Source organism: Balaenoptera musculus, chromosome 16, assembly GCF_009873245.2.
Source record: "Balaenoptera musculus isolate JJ_BM4_2016_0621 chromosome 16, mBalMus1.pri.v3, whole genome shotgun sequence".
Classification (NCBI taxonomy): Eukaryota; Metazoa; Chordata; class Mammalia; order Artiodactyla; family Balaenopteridae; genus Balaenoptera; species Balaenoptera musculus.
In genome coordinates this window covers 62865095-62885054 of record NC_045800.1, presented here as the reverse complement: position 1 = coordinate 62885054, position 19960 = coordinate 62865095, and the positions used below count along the sequence as shown (strand labels likewise).

At 51.8% G+C, this 19960-nt stretch overlaps 1 protein-coding gene and 1 pseudogene across 2 annotated transcripts in view; one reads left to right on the top strand and one right to left on the bottom strand.

The window, feature by feature from the left end:
• Positions 1 to 19960, top strand: part of CDH23 (cadherin related 23) — a 399895-nt gene that overhangs the window by 104459 nt on the left and 275476 nt on the right. For both annotated transcript variants that reach the window (XM_036828302.1, XM_036828301.1), the window contains exon 6: positions 16301 to 16495. In XM_036828302.1, the coding sequence (XP_036684197.1) occupies positions 16301 to 16495 (195 nt within the window). The remainder of the gene's footprint in view (positions 1 to 16300; positions 16496 to 19960) is intronic.
• On the bottom strand, positions 14090 to 14269 carry LOC118883140 (annotated as a pseudogene).

Genomic DNA, 19960 nt, shown 5'->3' with positions numbered 1-19960 from the left:
AAGATCTGGGAGATAACAACATGAAGCACTGAGCAGAGGGGTGGAGAGTCGGGACCAACCTGCCGGGTTCATCCAGGCTATACCTTGCCTCCCTCTGGATGCTAACCCATCCTAGGCAGATGGCAGCTGCCATCTTTTCCCTGGAAAGAGCTGGTGTACTGGGAGCTTTGTAGTAAGGCAGAACTGAGTCCCGAGCTTGGCCCCTCCTTGCTCAAACTCTCTAAACCTATTTCCTGCCCTTTACAATGGAATAAAGCCTCCAGGACCATGGTAAGCACTGAAGAGGAGAAAGTGGATAAAATTCCTAGCACAGTGCTGGTCAATGAACCCCTGCACTCTCTCCCTGAAACATTAATACCAGTCGGACCAGGGAAACCTCTGGAGAGCAAATAGTGGCCATAGCTGTACCCCTTCAACCCACGTTAAGCCAAGCTCCCCCTCCAGGGCCCTCTTGCTGTTGTTCCTTCCCCCACCAACCCATCCTCAGGGCCAGAGAGCGCACACGGGGCGCACTGGATTTGGGGGCCCACCGCAATCACGCTCCTGACATGGAGGTCCTGAGCCTGGGGGAGGGCTCTGGGGAGAGAAAGTGGAATTCTCTGGGGGTTGAGGTGGGGGAAAAAGGGAGGAAAAGCAGATGCAGCAAAGTCTAGAAGAGGCTTCCCCTTCCACTACCACAGAGCCAGCCACCCCCTGGCTGCCTCCCCCGCCAAAAGGCAAAGGCACATTCGCGGCAGCAAACATACACACATATTTGCAAGCTACAGTACAAACGAGCGGCAAACCTAATGATTCGTGATTATTATTTGAAGGGTCCCACTGTTACAGATTTATTTGTCATTTCTTGTAATAACACCGAAGGTAATGAATTCATTTGTATTAATGTGAGTGTCACGCGGACTTCCGTTGAAATTCTGCATTAATTAATGTACCATTAAAACAAAGTGTCACCCAATTAATATCAAACGGAGGTAAGGCTGCCAGGGTACTCTTCATCTGGGTTTCATTTGTAATTCATGGTATTAGCACCCCGCTTAATGAAAGTCATTTGCAATTCCTACCCATGGTCTCTCCTACTTCCTAGGGGAAGGCCAGTGCGCCCTCAGAGCCACCTTCACTGGGCACCACTGGGCATCCTTCGAGCAGGATGCATCTGGGATTCTGGGTCTCCAACTTGTCTTGGGGTCAGTCTGGTGGTCTTTGTGTGCCAAGATTTTGGCTGTCCCCAAGGCCAGTGGCAGAGTCCATGGCCCTCGGTCCACCATGCACGGTAGACCAAAGAGTTGGACTTTCCCCCCCGTTTCTCCGACAATACCTTCAGAGGAGGCCTCTCCCCAGAACAGTAGCAACAGATGCTCCACACCACCCCCCAGCCTTTAGAGCCCTCAGGACCCCTGTCATGGGAAAGTTCTCAAGGACAACATAGCAGGGAACTGTCCCCCTCCCCAGGTGTGTTCCTTGGATGAGTGGATCTCCCTGGGTCACCCCCACCAAAGCAGGAGAATGGGAGGCTGCCATTACCTGGTAATAATGAGGTTTGTCACACTGATGGGAGCTGCCACCACCATTACTGTGCGCCAGGCACTGGGCTAAGTGTTTCATAATCATTACTTCATACCCATTTTCTAGATGAGGAAACTGAGGCTCCAAGAGTTTCAGTACTTGCCCAAGGTCACATGGAAGTGAAAGAGGGGGCAGGACAGGCATCTGGGATGGTTGCCCTGATGTCTTAGTATCTTCCCGCCCTTTTGGGACCATTTGAGAGCTAGTGAGACAGAGCCGCAGAGGTGCAAGGCCCCTGGCTTCCTGACCCCTGGTGCCCTTTGTTCTTCCCAGAATGTCCTTCCTCAGCTTGTCGCCCACTCTCAGGGGCTGTGCTCTGCAGTCCTAGCACAGGGCGAACACCTACCACCAGCGGTGGGGCATTTTAACCTGTGTTCTGTCCACATGAGTGTGTTATGTATCTCAATAGAGAGCAACACACTGAAAACAAGGAAAGGGAGAGAGAAATGCCTTTATCAATCTTTGCTTCAGTACATGCTACCTTTATATCTTCTGAAGACAGTCTGAAGCAAAGGGGCTGGCTTTGTAGCAAGAGAGCCTTGGATTAGATTTCAGGAAGGACTTACGGTCATACCCTTGTAGAGCAGGAAGGGAATGTGGAGATAATGTGCTTCAACTCCCTCATTTGACAGATGAGGACTTGAAGGCCAAAGAGGCTTGTAACTTGTCCAGGGTCCCACGGAGACCACATTGATTCCAGGTCTTCTGTCCCCCAGCCCAGTGCTCCTTGTACCTGAAGGATAAGAATGATGGATGTTCAGGGAGTCACCTCCCATCCTTGCCAGGACAAGGGAGGGGGAGGTCAGGGAGTAAGCACTGAGGTGGGTGTCTGCCACCGCTGACTACCTATGTGACCTCAGTCAGGTCCCCTCCACTCTTTGGGTCTCAGCTTTCTCGTCTATAGAATAGGGCGACTGGGTAAGGCGGTGCTTCTCCCCCCAGGCTGTACATGAGAATTCCTCTGGGAACTTAAAAGCACAGAGGCCGGGGTGAGCCCTGGCGTTGATATTGTTTAAAAGCTCCCCAGGTTTTCTAATACACAGCCAAGGGAGCGAACCACTGGACGGGGTGATTTCTAAAGTCCTTTGTCGCCATGATATTCCCAGTCTCTCTCCACTTATTGAAGATTAAACCATTTCCCAAGATCCCGCGGCCCCAGTGAGTTCCTGCAGCTGTGCTCTCCCTGTCTGGGTCCTGGTCCCACCAAGCCCCCTCTCTCCAGCCTTCACCATCCCTCAGCTCCCCTGCAGCCTGGCTTGCAGCCTCCCCCAGCCTGTCTGCCTTTAAGCCCCCAGGCACCAAGTGACAGGTTCCACTTATCACATCACACCACCTACTGCTGAAGGGCCGGCAGCAGTAGCCACGGGGGGATCGGGGATCGGAGAGGCAAAACCCACACCAGGACTAGACCACTACTCCTGCCTGCCCCGGCCTTTGCTGCCTTCTTCACCTGGCCCTTCAGAATGCACACCCAGCTGGGGACAAAGGGGCACACCGATGGGTGGAGCCCAAGGTGCAGGGGGCGGGGAGAGATGAGCAGGAGAAGTTGCATTGCTTGAGCTGTCTTCTTATTCAGAATCCATGTATTAGCCTCAGCTTCCATAGATGTAAGGCCCGCCCTAAGGAGATCTGCATATTCATTTTGTTTACCATGATTCATCATCACGCGGGGGAATGAATTTGGGGCTGGGAGATGGAGATGGAGCCTCATTTGTGAGCCATGGAGCTGTGCACAGAGAGCTCAGGGCAGCATTGGAGGCCCCGCACACCCAGAGTGGGCTCCATTAGGACAGAGATGGGGGTGCGTGCCACAGGAAGAGCCCCCCAACCCTGCCTCTCATCCGGGACTTTTATCTCTGCTGAGAGCAGAGCAAGGACCTCAGCCTTCAGAGGCATCCCCTCCCCTTCCAGGCCTTCCCACCAGAGGTAACGTTTACAAAGCACTTTACAGTTTATAGACCCTTACACCTGCCCCACGAGATAATAACATTATGATAGAGCCTAAGGTTTGTTGAGTATGTGTTATGCACTAAGCACTTATTGTGTGTTCTCTCCCATAAGCCTTATAAGAGTCCCATGGGACAGGTTTTCTTATTATGCCCATCTATAACTATAAGGAAACTGAGGCTCAGAGAGGTTGCCTAACTTCCCTAAAGTCACACAGCAAATAAAATGTGGAGCTGGGACTCATATAGAACGTTTCCTTTCTCTCTTGCTTCCTCAAAGCCTCCCTTTATTGTGTCTCTTTTCTTCCCCACAAATAACCACTTGTAATTGCTCGTAACCGTTTTTTTGTTGGAAAGATAAAGAGTGTGAGTGTGGGCAACGCAGTCTTGTACTGTGTTGCTCCATAAACGTGTTTGGGATCGATGAATGAAAGAACGTGACAGCTCCTGATAACTGATGCCTCCCCTTCCAGCACCTTCCTGGTGATGCCTGGCTCCTGTAAAGTCCTGAGCCTGGAACCTCTAGATGGCCTAAGTCATTCTGTAGCAACCCCTTTAAACATCATTAGTAGGCCCTGGCACTTAGCCAGAATGAGAGGATCCCAATTTCTCAAGGTCATCTTGGCCATCCCCCTGATTTCTGGACCTGGTACACTTTGCTCACTGAGCACTGAGCACAGCATAGCGCGGTGGTTAAGAGCTTGGGCCCTGGTGCAGCCTGCCTGAGTGCAAATCCCAGGGTTCCTGCTTAGTACACATGGCCTTGGACATCCAGAGAATGGGGATAGTAATTCTGTCTGCTTCACAAGCTGCCAAGAGGATTATACAAGATAGATAATGCATGGAAAGTGCTGAAAACAGGGCCTGACACACAGGAAGTCCTCAGTGGGTGTGAGTTATTACCCTAGACCCCTGGAAGGCCTTTTCTTTTTTTAAAAAATATCCTAGGGAACTCCATGCATCTATCAGTTGCCACTTTCCAGAATCTACTAAGTCTCAAGACCAGCCACGTCATGCCTCCGCCAAACCCTGTTTCTGTCCTAGACTCAGCCCCCTAGGCTCAGGGACAACCCAGGTTCTGGTTCTGGACTCCAGGGTAGCTTTTTAGAGAGGACTCTTCTATAGGTTACATCATAGCTTTCCCTACTTTTTTATCTTAGAATTTTCTGCTTCTGCAGAAGGTTGTAAAGATTTTGTTTTGGGCTTTGAGTTTTCAAAATGACTTATTTTATCTCCCTCGCAGCTCTGTGTGGAAGGCAGTGCAGGGACTGCTGTACCCATTTCCTAGATGGGAAGACTGAGGCATCAAATGTTTGCATTGATGTCCTGTAGCAACAGAGAAGGAAGTCACACAGATTGTTGTTGGAAAGCCAGAATGTGACCCAGAGTTTGAGGACAGTTGTTCTTTTTTTTTTTTCCCAATCAGGCCAATGTGCATGGGGGGTAATCGTCACTGAATGGATCCTTTCCTGCCTCCAGAAGCTGGTTTCCAAGTCCCTTGTGGGGGAGGGAGCAGGGGAGGCTCCCAGGAGTCCCTCCGACTACCTTCTCAGTTTGGGGAAGGGTGGGAGGGTAAAAGTGAACAGCCGAGGTCTGGATTCGGGCCTCCACTGCCGTTACTCCTCCCATGCCATAGAGAGGGAGGTAGGAGCCCAGCCCTGAGGAAGGGGGCGGTACCGCCGCCATTGAAAGCAGCATGCCATGGGGACTGGAGCTGGCGTGGGCCTGGGGGCCGCCTCGCCAGCGCGGCCCTTCCTGTCCCCTTCTTCAGCCAGCCGCTGGGCTGCTCTGCCAGCTGTGCACCATCCAGGGGGCACCATGCCTGGTGCTGCAGCACGTCCCTCCCTCAGCTCCTGCAGGTCACAGGTGAGAGGGGTAGAGGTTGGCTGCAGGGGGGCAGGTGCAGGGACAGCGCTGGAGTGTGGGAGCTAAAGGGAAGTGGCACGTGGGGCGGGGTTGGATCTCGAAACTCTTCTGTTACTCATTCTGCAGGAAGGTCGCTGGGCTGGGGTAGGGAAGCTGCTGTGTGTGTCGGGGGGTTGAGAAAAATTACCTGGATCTCCTTAATCTCTGAATTAGAAGGTAGCTGGGGCCATTTCACACTTGGGTATCCTACCTGGCTTTGAAAACCAAACTTCTGAGAAGAAGGAAGGGAGGTCCCAGATGTCCCTCTGATGAGGCTTCTCCTAGTCCTGCACGCCCAGCACCTGTGTAAAGCAGAGCCTGGGAGTGTGGGCAGGAGAGGGTGTCTCAGCCTGAGCCTGGGCACGTGTGCCTAGAAAGCCCAGGCAGCCAGGCCTCTTCCGGGAAGGGAGGGAGCATTGGTTCCCTGTGCTGGGTGGTGACATCTGCTCTCTAGGGCAGCTATCAGCAGGAATACCTGTGGAGAGGGCACAGGTTCCTCGAGCAAAGGTAGACCAGCGCTCTGGGGGCTGCTGTGTAGACCAGTCTGACTAAAGCAGAGGGTCTCAATGGGGCAAAAATGAAAGATGAGTTTGGAAAGGGAAGCTTTGATCAGACTGGGGTGACGTTCAAGGCCCAGGAGGAGCTTGCCTTGGACAGAAAAGAGGAGCTGGTGATAGCGTTTGAGGAGGAAAATGAGATGGTGGGAGTGGGGGTGGTCAGTGCTTTAGGGCAGTGACTTTCCAGGATTAGTTACAGGAGCAGGGCTGAAAGAGGGGAGGCCACTGCAGTGGTTCAGCCATAGGGAGATTTTTTTCAATTTTTATATTAATTTTATCAGCCATATATGCATGAGCTTAACAGTCAAATGGTAAAGCTAGGCTTATAATAAAAATAGCAGTGCCCTGCCTCATCCTTTCCCATTCCTGATTCCCATCCTGAGATAACCTTGTTCAATTTCTGATAGTTACCTTCTTATTTCCAAATTGCATGCTTATAAATTTTTCAGTTTTAGACATTATCTATCGACTTTCAGCTGTGAAGGATGAGAATTGCACTTTTGCACCACCCTCTACCTCATCTTTGCTACACACACACCACTCTTAATATGCTCCACCCATCCTCCCAACATAATTATATCCCTCCTTTTAGCTCAAACAGCATTTAGTGTATACAGCATTATAATTACATAAATATTATTCACAGCAGAGCCACATAGTGTACAGTACTGTCATTATATTTCCTCTGTAATTATATTTCCTCTTTTGTTTTCTCTAGAATTAATAATTACCTCTTTTTTGTTTGCTTGCTTAGTGTTCTATGAACCTATCATTTTTTTCATCCCTAAATATTCTGACATAATTAAATACCTCTTCTCAATGTATTAAAAGAATATTGATTTTTTAATTCAGTTTGTATTTTTCTTGGCAACATTCTCCCTGGAGCATTCATCCTCCTGCTTCAATCTGGACTGACTGTGCTCTGGCTTGCTTGCTATTCTGGAGGCTGAATGGCTAAAGAGACCTGATGTAGGTTAGGCCTGGGGGAGGAGAGGGCATTCACCCTAAGAATATCTAATATATTAGGTCCCGGTACATGGGTTCTCTATTATCCTCTATCTTGGTTTATGCCCTCATTTTGGTGGAGTACACCCTTCAGTAATTTCCTGAAAAAGAATTCGTGGGATTTTTTTTTTTTACTTTGAAAAATGTGTTTATTCTACAGTCATATTTGTTGATAGTTTGGCTGGGTATAGAACACTAGAATGAAAATAGTCTTCATTATGTGAAGTCATTTTTCCTTTGTGTTCTGGCTGTTAAGAACTTTGATGCCATTTTGATTCTTGATCCTTTGAGTGTGGCCTTTTGTTTTCTCTCTGAAAGTTTCTAGGATTTTTTTTAATACTCAGTGTTTTGAAACTTCATCATTTTATGCTTCAGTGTGGAGCTGTCTTCTGAACACATAGTGTGGTCTCCTTCCATTTGGAAGCATGTCCTTCAGATCTGGGAGTTTTCTTATGTTACTTCTTGGATAATTTCCTCCCCTTCTTTTGCTCTGTTTCCTCTCTCTGGAACCCCTATTAATTAGGTGTTGAATCTTCTGAACTACACTAATTTTCTTCTCCCCCATTTTCCATCCCTTTGAGTTTTGTCCTACTTTTAGAGAAATTTCTTTATCTTCCAACTCTTCTGTTGACTTTTTACTTTCTACTAGCTCTTTCTTCCTCTTGAAAGATTATTTCAAAGATGCTGTCTTGTGTTGTCTGTCTAAGCTTGCTAAAGATACTTATTGTTGTTACTTCTTTTTACTGTTTTCTTCTCTGTCTTTCACATTAGAGACTCTTCTCAAATGTTTACTTGACCTTTAGTTGTCTGTTCATATTTAAGAGTGAGTTCACATTTACCTGCCTGGAAGCTTGCTGTGTGTATTAGGACAGGGTAGGGAGGGGTGCTGCTTATTAACCAGTGGGCTTCACTATGGATGATTAGGTGAGGACCTGGATTTTTTTTGTGGGAATTCCAACATGTTAATATTTGTGTTTTCTCTTGGGTCAACTTTCCCTATCTCCTGCCTGGCTGTCAGTCTTCAAGAGGCTAAATGGCTAAAGAGGCCTGATTGGAGATGGGAGTGGAGGGGAGATGCAGCTTTTCATTTAACCTCCCTGTTTTCAGCTGCCTCGTCCAGCTCCCAGTCTGAGACCAGAGCCTAACTAACTCAGGCCCTCCAGAAAGCAAACCTCTTATCTTCTGCAAGGGTTGGGGAAGGCATCTGGGAGTCTTACTACTCTTCTTAAAGATTTGCAGCCAGTCTTCCTGTTTTGAGCATCACCTTGAGTCTCCAGTTCCTGAGCTTTTCCAAGATTCTGAGATGCTGGCCTAAGTTTCAGCTTTCCCTTCTCTCCTAAGGCAGTTTCCAGTTCCATCTGTTTCCAGGATTCTGTTGGCACCTCTCATCTGTTGTCACCTCCTCTCCTATTCTTTTTGCCCTTATGAATTTATGCATTTTTAATTTCCATATTGTCATTTTGGTGAGGGGGTTGGGACAAAAACAGAAATCAATGGATGTGTTCAATCTGCCATGTTTAACAGGAAGTCCCGATTCTGTTAAAACATTTATTGAATGCCTTCTATGTGCAAGTGACAGTGCTAGGACTTCAGAGGTGGCCAAGGTAAATCACAAAGAGAAGGGGAAGGATTTGAGGAATGTTGAAGGAAGAACTGACAGGCCCTGGTGATTGATGAGGAGTGGGAGTCAAGAGAGAAGGGCACGTCCAAGATCACTCCAGCACGTGAAGAGACTGGCAGAACTTGGGAAGTCAAGATGGGCGTTAGGTAAGCACTTTGATGGAAGTCTTCCTGGGATTCAGAACAGGTGGTACACAGCCAGAGGCTGAGAAGGAGCAGGGCCTCAGAGACGGGAGAGCACTGAACTGGTTCCATGGAGATGTGGAACAGCTGAGAAGGCCAGCCCAGCCCAGGGAAAGTGCTCGAGCCATGTGAGGGTGTGTGGGACTTGGGGCCCAGCCCTTTGGGGCTCCTCCTGCCCACAGAGCTGGCACCTCCACCTGACAGTCTGCCTGGCACTCAGAGCAGACCCAACACCTTTTAGAGTCCAGTGCACATCACCCAAGAGAGAACAGACACTGGTCGACAGAAGAGATGTTGTAAAATGATCTCTTCTAGACTCCTCTGCAGAGAGAGGTGCTGGAGCACGGTGTACATGTGTGGGTGTGTGCATACACCGTGTGCCCTCTCCCGACCAGAATGGGGCCACCTGAGACATCCACGGAGGCCTGGTGGGCACCTGCCTCTCCTGGTTCTCTTCCCTGCACCATTTCTCTCCTTGGACCCTGCTCTCAGCTGGTGCCCACACATGCCTTCTTGCCTGTTTGAGAAAGAAATACAGCCCACATCTCTCATAGACCCCATTTCCCCTCCCCCATAAGCTGGACTGCCACAAAGCCTCCCAAACTTCATACCCTCCCCAAGCACCCCAGGAGGCCCCTGGCTCCAGAGTCACAAGTGAAAAAGCACCTCTTTGGCATTCAGGGGAAACCAAGGCACAGGTGCCTCCACTTTGCCCTGGTACCACCCCACCCTGCCCACCCCCATCAGAAAGGTCTCTACTTACGACTTTAATTCTTCTTGTCACAGTGGGAGCCCATTTCCTTATCCCCAGTGAAAGTGTGCAAATTTTGAGATACCTTCTTTCTTCTGAAATTCTCTTTGGGCTAAAGCTCCCCACCAACCCTCTCTTCTCTAATCCCACCAACCTGGATCTCCCATCTTTGGGTCCCTTGTCATCCCCAGCCCTTCCACAGAGGAAATGAACCAGTTCCGCTTGAGCAGGGGCCCTGAGCTCACTTTCCACCCTCATCTCCAGGGTCCCCAAGGTCTGGAGACACAGAGGTGACCTGATTTTGAATCCTGCTCCCACCACTTACAAGCTGTGTGACTTTGGACAAGTTGCTTCATTTCTCTGAGCTTCCATTTCCCCCATCAGGGAAAAGGAGGTAATGAGATACAATTTGTAAAAATGCTGATGGATGAAGAGTTGAATCCCTGCCCCGCCCTGACTCAGGGACCAGCAGCCCAGCCTCTGAGCCACAAGCTTGGCCCAGGAGGGTCTGTTCCCAGCGTAGAGCCACCGAGGCGCCCGCACCTTGTCGAAACTCCATCTGTCAGGAATTTATTACTAATGCATTTTATAACAGGCTTTATAATAAGATATTAAAGACTGTGGCAGCATCTAGCAAGCATTCCATAAATATTAATAATGCCTTTAGAGGTGGCACCTATGGTGGAAACGGTCGGGCTTGTTCCGAGGTTTGGTCCAGGGTTGAGAATAAATCTAACGGGTGGGGAAGGAGGGTGCACTGCGAAGATGAGAGAGTATGGCGTGCTTTTTTCTTTTTCCCATCTTCCTTTCTCTTGCTGCTTTGAATTTTTATACTTCTTTTCCTTTGTTCACAACTTTTCCTCCGTAATGTGTCTTTTGCTCTGAGTTTTCCTCTCCTTTCTCCCCAACTTTCTTCCCTCTTTCTTCTCTCACAAACTCTCTCCCTCCCATGCCCATTTCCCTTGGGCCCCCAGTTCAGCCCCTTTCGTCACCCCATCCTATTTTTCTTTGTCCCCCTGTGGTCTTCCCGCCACCTTTCGCCTCGGCTCCTTTCCCCTTGCTTTACACTCTCTCCATCTCTGTTTCCCCTGTCCTGCGCTCTGCCTCTCTGTCTGGCCCTCTTCCTCCTTCGCTGCCCGTGCGCCCCCCACCTGTTCTAGTGAGCACCCTGAGCCACCTCTGTAGAAGCCCGGAGTGTAATGTGACTCACACTGCGTGTGAGAAGTGAGCTATTTATCATTATTATTAACGAACAAGATCTCTTGCACGGTAGAACTTTGCCAGAGTCTATTCCCTTGTCACCCCAAGAGCAGCAAAAAGATTTATTTGTCTCTGAAATGCGCAGGGTGGCCCATTTACAGCAGGTCCATCAGAAGTGATGTGGAGCTTAAATGGGAGCTGGAAGAGGCAGGGGCCCACCCTGTCTGCGACCTGCGTGGAGTGGGCCCCTCGCTGAGAGGGACAGCCTAGCAGGGGCAAGGGGTTTGCAGGGGATGACGCCTAAACACACTCCCCGGACCCCAGGCAGCATGGGTCGTGCATCTGGGGAGATTTCCCTTGAAATGGCCCAGAAGCTGTGAGGGAGAGGATGGGGCTGGACAGGGGATGCAGTGGAAGAAGGGGCTCTGGAAGCAGAGTTGGGACAGAGAAGTGGGCTAAGAGGCCTGTTTTAGGAACAGGAGTAATCACGCCCCGTGGGGCCTTTCCTCCCAAGACCAGCTGCTCCTTTCCAGCAAAAAGGTGGAGCCAGAGTTGCCCTAGAATGGGGCTGCCCCCCCCAAGCCAAAATGGGCCTTTTGGCCCTGCCTCCACGGCCCAGGCCCACCTGGCTATGGTTCTGTAGACCCTGAACTCCAAGGCCAGACACCGTAGGGGGTAGGGGCGCCTTCTCCCTGGTCTCCTGTCTCCAGGAAGGCAGAAACTGGCTCTCTGGGGCATCCTCCTCCAGGCCTGTCCTGGCTGATTGTGTCAAGCCCACGATCAAGCTCTCACCTGCCCACACCCCTGCCACCCCACATGCACGCTGATCATTTCAATGACCTGGACGGATTTGCATGTTAAAAGGAGTGTCTGGGGACACTTAAAAAGAAGAGGGAGCCAGCATTCTTCTCCCCATATTACCTCCTGTGCCCTCAACAGTCAGGAGCACTGGCCATGAGCTTTGCTTTCTGTGGCCCAGCTGTGGGCATTAAAGGGGCCAAATCCCAGCAGGCGAGGGGCAGGGTGAGCCTGCAGCCGAGCTGTGGGGTGAGGAGGAATTGCCCGTGGCTGGATGTGTTCTGGGGGTGCCAGTGGGGCAAGGAGCCAAGACCCACGCAGGGCAGAGTGAGCAAGTGGTACCCACAGGAAGGACCGCATGGGCTGTGTCTCAGCCCCACAGCCAGGGACAGGAAGGGAGGGCCAGACAGGGCCTGTGAAGGCCGGGGCCAGGGAGGCCCTCAGAGACCCTTGTCTCCGCTTTTCTGCTTCACCGTGCTCTGTTCTCACTGCAGACGGGCTTCCTCTGCCACCCTGTAACTGTGGCTTCTGGGTGACTTCCGGCCTGTCATGGTGCCCACTCTACCCCAACCAGGTAGCAAGAATCTTTTTCTCAGTTCCCCACAGAAAACTGATTGAATTTCCAAGGCCCCATCTGATTGGCCTGCTTGAGTCAGGTGGTTACCCCTGGACCAATCGCATGTGGCCTGGGTCTGAAGTCACCTGGTACAAACATGAGCACCTAGATCCATCCCTTTGAGCAGTGCTGTGGGTATAGAGAGCATCTCTACTTGGAAGGCGGGTGGGCAGGGAGGCAGTGGTTGGTGTCTCCGGGTGAGGTGAGAAAAGCACTTATATATGAGTCAGGGCACCCAATTTCCAGTCACAGCTCTGCCATTAACCACCTGTGAGATGGAGAGCATGGAAACGCATCCCCTCACTTTTCCCATCTATAAAATGAGGAGACTAGGCTGGCTAATCTCCAAGGTTCCTTCCAGCTTCTACATTCAAGCCATCCCTGAGGGGTGTGTGGTCAGGCCTGGCCTTCATGCCCAGGAGCTTCCTTGGCCTCCAAGCACCCCTCCCACCCCTGCCTCAGACCCCACCCCTCCTGGCTCTTTGCCAGGCCTATTTAAAACCATTTCTAAGTTATGCAGAAATTGAATAGGTTTTCACTGCAGGGCGTGAAACATAATCCAAGAAGGTCGGACACAGGACCATCCCTTATTTTCCCCCTTTTCCTGTCTTCTTGGATCTTGCTCTTAAATCCTCTGATCAGAGCCTTCACCCTGGACCATTCGGTATGGATGGGTGAAATACCCTCTCCTCCCTGAGGCAGGGGGCTAGAGAGCTGATGTTCTCTCAGGAGCCGTCCCTCTCCTCTGGGCACTAGCTCCACGTGGCATGTACTCTGAAGTGCTGTCTAGCTGCCTCACAGGGGGCTGGTCACTCTGAAATCAGAACATGTCCATCCCTCTCATGGCAGGAGCTACAGGCTTCGATGGCGTGCTTTGTTCTGGAACTTGGTGCTGATGCTGGCACTCCTGTGATGTGCATGTTGGACCTAGGGATGGGGAGGGGGGAAGAGAGAGAGAGCAGCAGGTTAGCTGAGAACCTCATAAAGATCTCCTCAAGACCAGTGCCGCCGTGGTGGCATATTGGGGTGGAGGCTGGCTTCGCTGAGCCCGGCGCCCGAGGAGTACAGTTTCTGGGGTTTTGCACGTGGTGGCTCGGGGTAGGTCCTTGCAGAGTACCTGTGTCCATCAGGATCCCCCAGGAAACAGTTCATCTCGGATAGTTCCGATAAAGGCATTTCGGTGAAGAGACAACTTCCAGAGGGGGCGCAGGGCTAGGGGGACATTAAGGGATGTTGAGGCACCAGAGACTGGCAGCGCTGGGAAGCTCTTTCTACTCCTAGGGCTGCAGGGGCAAGGGGAGGGGATGGAGCCCACTGAAAACGGGGGCCAGGGAGGAGGGGCTGCTGGGTTGGAGCTAGAGGGATTGGGGAAGTGATGCCCCAAACTCTTTCTCCTCCTGCCTCCTCCCCAAACTCTGAGCTCCTACCAGCCCCTCCCGTTGGCAGAAGCCAGCCCGCAAGGGAGCCTGGGAATGCAGTCCACTGAGGCCGCCCCGAGCGGGGGAGGCGGGGCGGGGGGTGTCATGGCAGAGCAGGGTACTCGGCAGATCTGGGGATTGCAGACAGGGAATGCCCAGTGCAGTATCATTAATAGTCATCGTGTTTCTTTATGCCTCCCTGCCCTACCCTTGAAGGTGTTCTTGTCTGCCATCCTCTAGAAGGCATTCAGACAATAAAACCACAACTGCCGTCTTCTAAGCACTTATTATGTGCTGGGAAGTTTACACTCATGAGCTCGAGTACTCTTCACATTAACCCTATGAGATGTTATTAACTTCGATTCACAGAGAGGGGACTAAGGATCAGAGAGATTAAGTAACTAGCCCAAAGACACACAGTGAGGCTCGGGTTCCAACAGAGGTCTTTCCATCCCTGAAATCCTAGCACTGGTCCAGTCTGCCCCCTTGTATACTTGATGTTCTTTTGGAGGGAAAGAGAGCATCTGTTTTCCAAGCCACTGAGATGGGTAGGGCAGACCTAGCAAAGGCAAAGCAGGTTCAGGAACTCAGAAGTGTAAGGGAGCCCGCTGGGTTGGAGAAGTACAAATAGCTCTACCTGCCAGGAAATAGTAAACTGATAAGAAAAGATACTACACGTGATCTTAGCCAAAAGGCCAGGATGTGATGCCTGCCAGGAAATGAAGTGTGGAGGGGGAGAAAGCGCAGGACCACGAGGGCCCGTGTCTTATGCCGAGGGGCACTGGGGCATCATGGATGGTATGGAGGAGAGGGGCCTTGCCCATCTGCCCCTGTCCTTACTGCTGGTTGGAGAAGGACAGGATCTGAGCCTGTCTGTTGAGGCTGACACTTGCCTCATGGGGGAGGGGCAGCACACTCAGAGATAAACAATGGCAACTCCATGACATTGTCCTCTGGAGGCCTTTTCCAGACTGACTAGGGGCCTTACAGAGAACACCCTTGCCTCCAGCAGATAGTCCTGGGGAAGGGCTGACAGTGTACCCGAGAGTGGTCCCCAAAGAAAGAAGCTTCTCAAGGTAGTGACCCAGGGCCCAGGTCATGGCCAGCAGCACGGAGAGGGGGCAGTAATATGAATGCCCTCCTTGGAAGGAGCCCTGCAGGTGTCAGAAGGGACCCAGTCATTGTCCCAGTGTAAAAAGATCACAGAGGACTAGGAACGTTGTCTCTGCCCTCAGCGAACTTTCAGTCCAATCCCTCACTCCTGGCTAGGGGGTACCACCCATGCTGGCAGGTGACCTCAGCAACGTGCAGAAGAGTTAGGGAAAGAACTGCCTGCCATCAGGGTTTAGAGAAGTGTTTAGAATAGAGCTTAAGAGCATAGGCTTAGAATTAACTACACCTGAATTCAAGGCCTTCTTTGCCACTGCCTAGCTGTGTGACTTGGGTGAGTTACCTAACCTCTCTGAGCCTCAACTTCCTTTTCGAAAATGGGATAATAGCAACCACCTAGAAAGCTGCTTGTTACAGAGCTGACAGGTGCAGTCTACTGCACAGACATGGCACATAACAGTCAGTCAGTCAGCGGGAGCAAGGATTGTTTCTTCCTTTTTGTCTCTGGTCAGAGCCTCGTTAAGTTGCCTGTCTTCAGATGTGTCCAGAGCTCACTAAGTTCGGAATAAATTTACTCACGCAGAGTTTTGCAGGCATGGCTTACATGCCGGGCATTGTGGTGGGCGTGGCGGTGATGAGAGCTGACAGTTGGGCAGAGGATGCAAATACTCAGATACTTAGAATACAATGTGCTAAATGCTGTCATAGAGATTCGTTCACGTCTTCATAAAGGGTATTTATTGGACACCAGCCATGTGCCAGGCACCGTGCTGGGCAAGGCAGATATAGCCCTAAGGCTTCCATGGAGCACATGTGCTATGATGGAGACAGGCACTGACCGGGGAATTACAGAAGAATTGTGGGTGATGAACCATTCCAGGGTGCTGTGGGACCCTGAATATAAATAGTGGCAGGGGTTGAGGGCATGGTAGGGGCTGACCCGGCTTAAGGGTCTGGAAGGCCTCCATGAAGAAGTTACATTTAACCAGAAACCCCAAGTCAGAAAGGGGCAGAGGTCTGTCTATACACAGTGTATAGCAGAGGGAATCATGGAAGACTCCCAGGAGGTAGTGATGTTTGAGCAGGCTTCGTGGGCCTCTCTGGTTACAGGCTGCCATGGCCCAGGCATGGCAGGTGGATGCCCCACCCCTGGGCGAACTAGGTAATCTCTGAGGGCCAGGCAAAGTCCCCAGACTCTCTGCCACATCCCCATATCACTTATCTCCCAGCTCCCTGCCCTTGAAACCTCCAATACGCAGACTCCTGGCTGCCCTCCAGAGCATCCCGTGCCTGAGGCTTGGGCAGCCAAGGGGCACCTAACAGTGAAAGCAAAACCGCCAAGAAACAGGAGTTTGGGGACCAAAAGACCCTCATCCAGAACTCCAGGACGAGCAGATCATCTTTGGAACTGGTGCTGTTACAGCCACCAGGAGGCCATCAAAAAAATTAAAAAAAAAAATAGATAGTGCATTTTAAATTCCTCTGAACCGTCTTAAAATAAAAATGATAAAGCCGCAGGTCTGGTTGGCTGGAGGGACATGGTTAATGGGCTTTGGGGGAATAGTCACTGATGGAGGCAGCTGCTCCAGCTCCAGCTCACCCTTTTATTTGCTTTTTTTCACCCCCAGAACACGCCAGTGGGGACGCCCATCTTCATCGTGAACGCCACGGACCCCGACCTAGGTGCAGGCGGCAGCGTCCTCTACTCCTTTCAGCCCCCCTCCCAGTTCTTTGCCATCGACAGCGCACGTGGCATTGTCACAGTGATCCAGGAGCTGGACTACGAGATCACGCAGGCCTACCAGCTCACCGTCAATGCCACGGTGAGTCCCGGCACCGGGGGCCCAGACAACCAGAGGTCAGCCTCCTCCCACCCTCAAAGAGAGCACAGAACGTCAACCTCGTTCCGGGCCAGTCAAGGCTTATAATGGTGATGCTGGTGATCAACAACAGCTGATGTTACTGAGGGTTCGTGCTATGTCCCTGGTGCTGTGCAGAGCACTCAAATGGATTGTCTCCATTAAACCTCACAACAGCCCTATGTCATAAAAATTAAGGTACCCATTTTACAGATGAGGAAACCGAGGCACAGGAGCAATTCAGTGACTTGCCCACAATCACTCAGCCTCTGGACTCCAGTGCCTGCACTGGTAACCCCATGGAGCATTCCTAGTGCAGGGTGTCCTCTCACTCTCTGGGACACAGGACAGAGGTGTCAACCCAGCTGTGTCCTGACACCACCCAACATGCAGGAGCCAGAGGGTCCAAGCATCGTAGCCACTGCTCTAGAGTGTTGATTCTTACACAGAAGGGAGCACCTGTCTGCACCAAGCACCGTGCTGAGTCCTGGGAATTCCAGGATGAGTTAGTCAGGAGAGGGAGGTGGGAGAGCAATAACTATCCCATTTCATAGCTGACACTGTTGAGACTCACAAGCTGGTAACTAGTGGGCAGCAGGAACCCAAACCCAGGTTGTCTGACCCCCTAGTCCACTACCCCCATGATCAGGAGTCTCCAGAACATCACTGCTGCTTGGACTCTGTTGCCAGCTGTTATCAAGGGCCTGGGGGCCAGGCAGGCCACACCCTCAGTAGGGTTCCTCCCCTGCACGCCCCTCTTCCCTGCTCCTGGAGCCTTCAGCCGGCAGCAGGGCGAGAGCCGGCCTGCTGTCCCTTAGATTTCTGTTTACAAAGCTCAGGTCAACAGTGAAACAAATCACAGGAGTCCCTCTTGACCCTCCAGGACCCATTAGCCTGACACACAGCATCCACCACCTGGCCCCATGTCACTGCAAGGGGGCTGCCAGTAGCGCTGGGGGCTCCACTTGGCAGGTCACAGAGCCCAGATCCCAGGGGAAGACACACTGGATTGGGTCCAGGGTCCAGTTTGAAAGATGGCATTCCCCCAGGATTGGACAAGATCCAGAGAGGCCCCCCAAACCAGGAAATGCAAACTTTTTCTTTGTACCTGGTCCAGCGGCCCCTGGGGAGCTCACAGGAGCAATTCAGTGAGAAGAATTGTGGGTGATGAACCCACAATTCTTTCCTTCTCCCCTGCTTAAGTGTTAGTTGCCTGGGAGGACGTGTGTGCTGCTATTTGTAAAACTGACTTCTGGGATCAAGGGGACTTGCAAGACCAGAATCCACTTTTTGGACCCACCGGTACCCTTCCGCAGTGCCTTGCACACCCACTTGGGATGGTGCTCTTCCCGCCACTCTCCATTTGCACACACCTGGGCCCAGAAATGCACAGATGCTTGCTATCTTTCTCACTATGAGCTTGTCCCTGTGGGATATTTTCCATCTACCATAAAAATGGCTTTGGGCCAGTGGGGAAGAGAGCAGAGCTGGGCACAGGCATGAATCTGGGTGGCCAGGCCTGTGAAGAGGCCTAGGCTCAAGCTGGGATGGTGAATGCAGTTAAATTGCCATTAATCTTCCAGCGATCAGGCCTTGAAGCAGTGGAACAGGAGGGGCCCTAGAACTCCCTTAGGTCTTGATGGCTCCCCCACCTGATGCACAAGTCCCTCTCAGGGCTGACGCTGTGCCCTTGGCCACTGGGCATTTCCTAAAGGAGATTCTCCTGTGTGGCATCGCAAGGAGCAGTGTGGGTCACCAGCCACTACTAGGCGGGTAGCGGGTGGGGAGATGTGGGACTCCCCTGGGAACAAGCTGCTGAGAGCTGTAGGTGCCAGAGTGACAGCTGGAAGCCTGGCCAGGTGCCTGCTCAGCCAGCTGTGCCCACTGCCATCCCCTTTCCCCAGCCATGGAGTCCAGGGTGGGCTGGACAGGGGCATCCGTGGCAGGAGCAGGGTTGCAGCCACAGGTGTGGGACAGGAAGGGCAGGTGCCACGCTGGACAAAGCCAGCAGCCCACAGAAGCCTGGTAATGGCAAATCAGAACCACTGGCATCCCCGGCCCCAGAGGTCAAAGGACTTCCTGCCAGGCCTCACCCTCTGGTCCTATCTGCGTAGTGGTCATTCCAGTCCCTAGCTGAGAGCTCTCACACTGGGTGGTCCCCAAGCCTGGACTGTGAGCCCCGTCATCTTGGAGGCTGGGAGGCTGTCTCTCCTGTGGTCCAAGGGGCCCAGCTCCCCCATCTCCAGACTCTCTCCTCCCTTGCTGCACCCACGACCCATCCCCAAAGCCCCTCCATCCTCTCCCTGGCTGCCCCTGAGGACTCGTAGGACAACCAGCCCTTCCTTCTCCGCGAAGGCTCAGCAGCTGTGTCTCTGGAGGGCAGGAGCAGGCACTAGGCTTGTTGTAACATGGGGAATGCCTTGCATCGTTCACATCACCCCAGACAGACCAAGGGAGATCTAACCCAAGGACAGTCACTCCTCAAATCCCAAACCAGAGAATTTACAAGGCCTAGAGTCCGTAGAGGTCATTCCAGTGAGTCCCTTCATCTCACAGAAGAGGAAGTTGAGACTCCAAAACGGGGAGAGAACTTATTCGAAGTGACCCAGCAAGTTAGCACCTGGGCTGATATTAGGGCCCCAGATCAAGACAGAGCAAGTTTTTATGTCAAAAGGACCTGAGTTTGAGTCCTGGCTATACACTTACCAGATGTGTGACTCGGGGCAAGTTACTTAACTTCTCTGAGTCTCTGTTAAATCTGAATAATGACCACATAATACCTACAAAAGCAAATGAAGTGTATAGTACAGTGCCTGGTATATAATCTGTTCAGCATGTAGTTTCTATTCTTGTTGGCTATTTAAGCAGTTTATCACGTTTAGGGTAATAGAAGATGGGTTTTGGGTTTCCTTTCTTGGTGAGCTTTCATAGGACCACATTTCCAGCTAGGAGGGTTTAAACATTGCCTGCCTGGCCACATGGCCTGCATGACCTCTCAGGATTCCTTCCCGAAGTCCCCCAAATGTCACAGGCCCTGGAGCTCCCCCTACTGGTTCTAAAGGAAAAGTTGCTTGACCAGTAAACCCAGCGTGTAGAGCAGGGATACAGGTTCCAGAGTAGCCCCCTCTGTGGTCAAAGGGCCTTTCTTCTGAGGAACCCCCATCCTAGTCAGTTCCCTTGCTGCCCTTGGATGAGAGGGGGCAGGAAGTGGGCATGGAGGGGGCAGTGGCCCCTGACTGAATCCAGAGAAGGAGCTAAGGGCAGCACCATCGCTTTACCCCAAGCCAGTCATCCTGCCCACCAGATGTCGGGGGCAGTCAGGCCTAGGCTGGGCCGGGGACCGGAGATGTGGTTCTACCCCAGGCCTGCTTTGTGACAGTGGATAAGCCACCTTCCACTGGGTCTTGGAGACCCTGTTTGTGTTTTCCT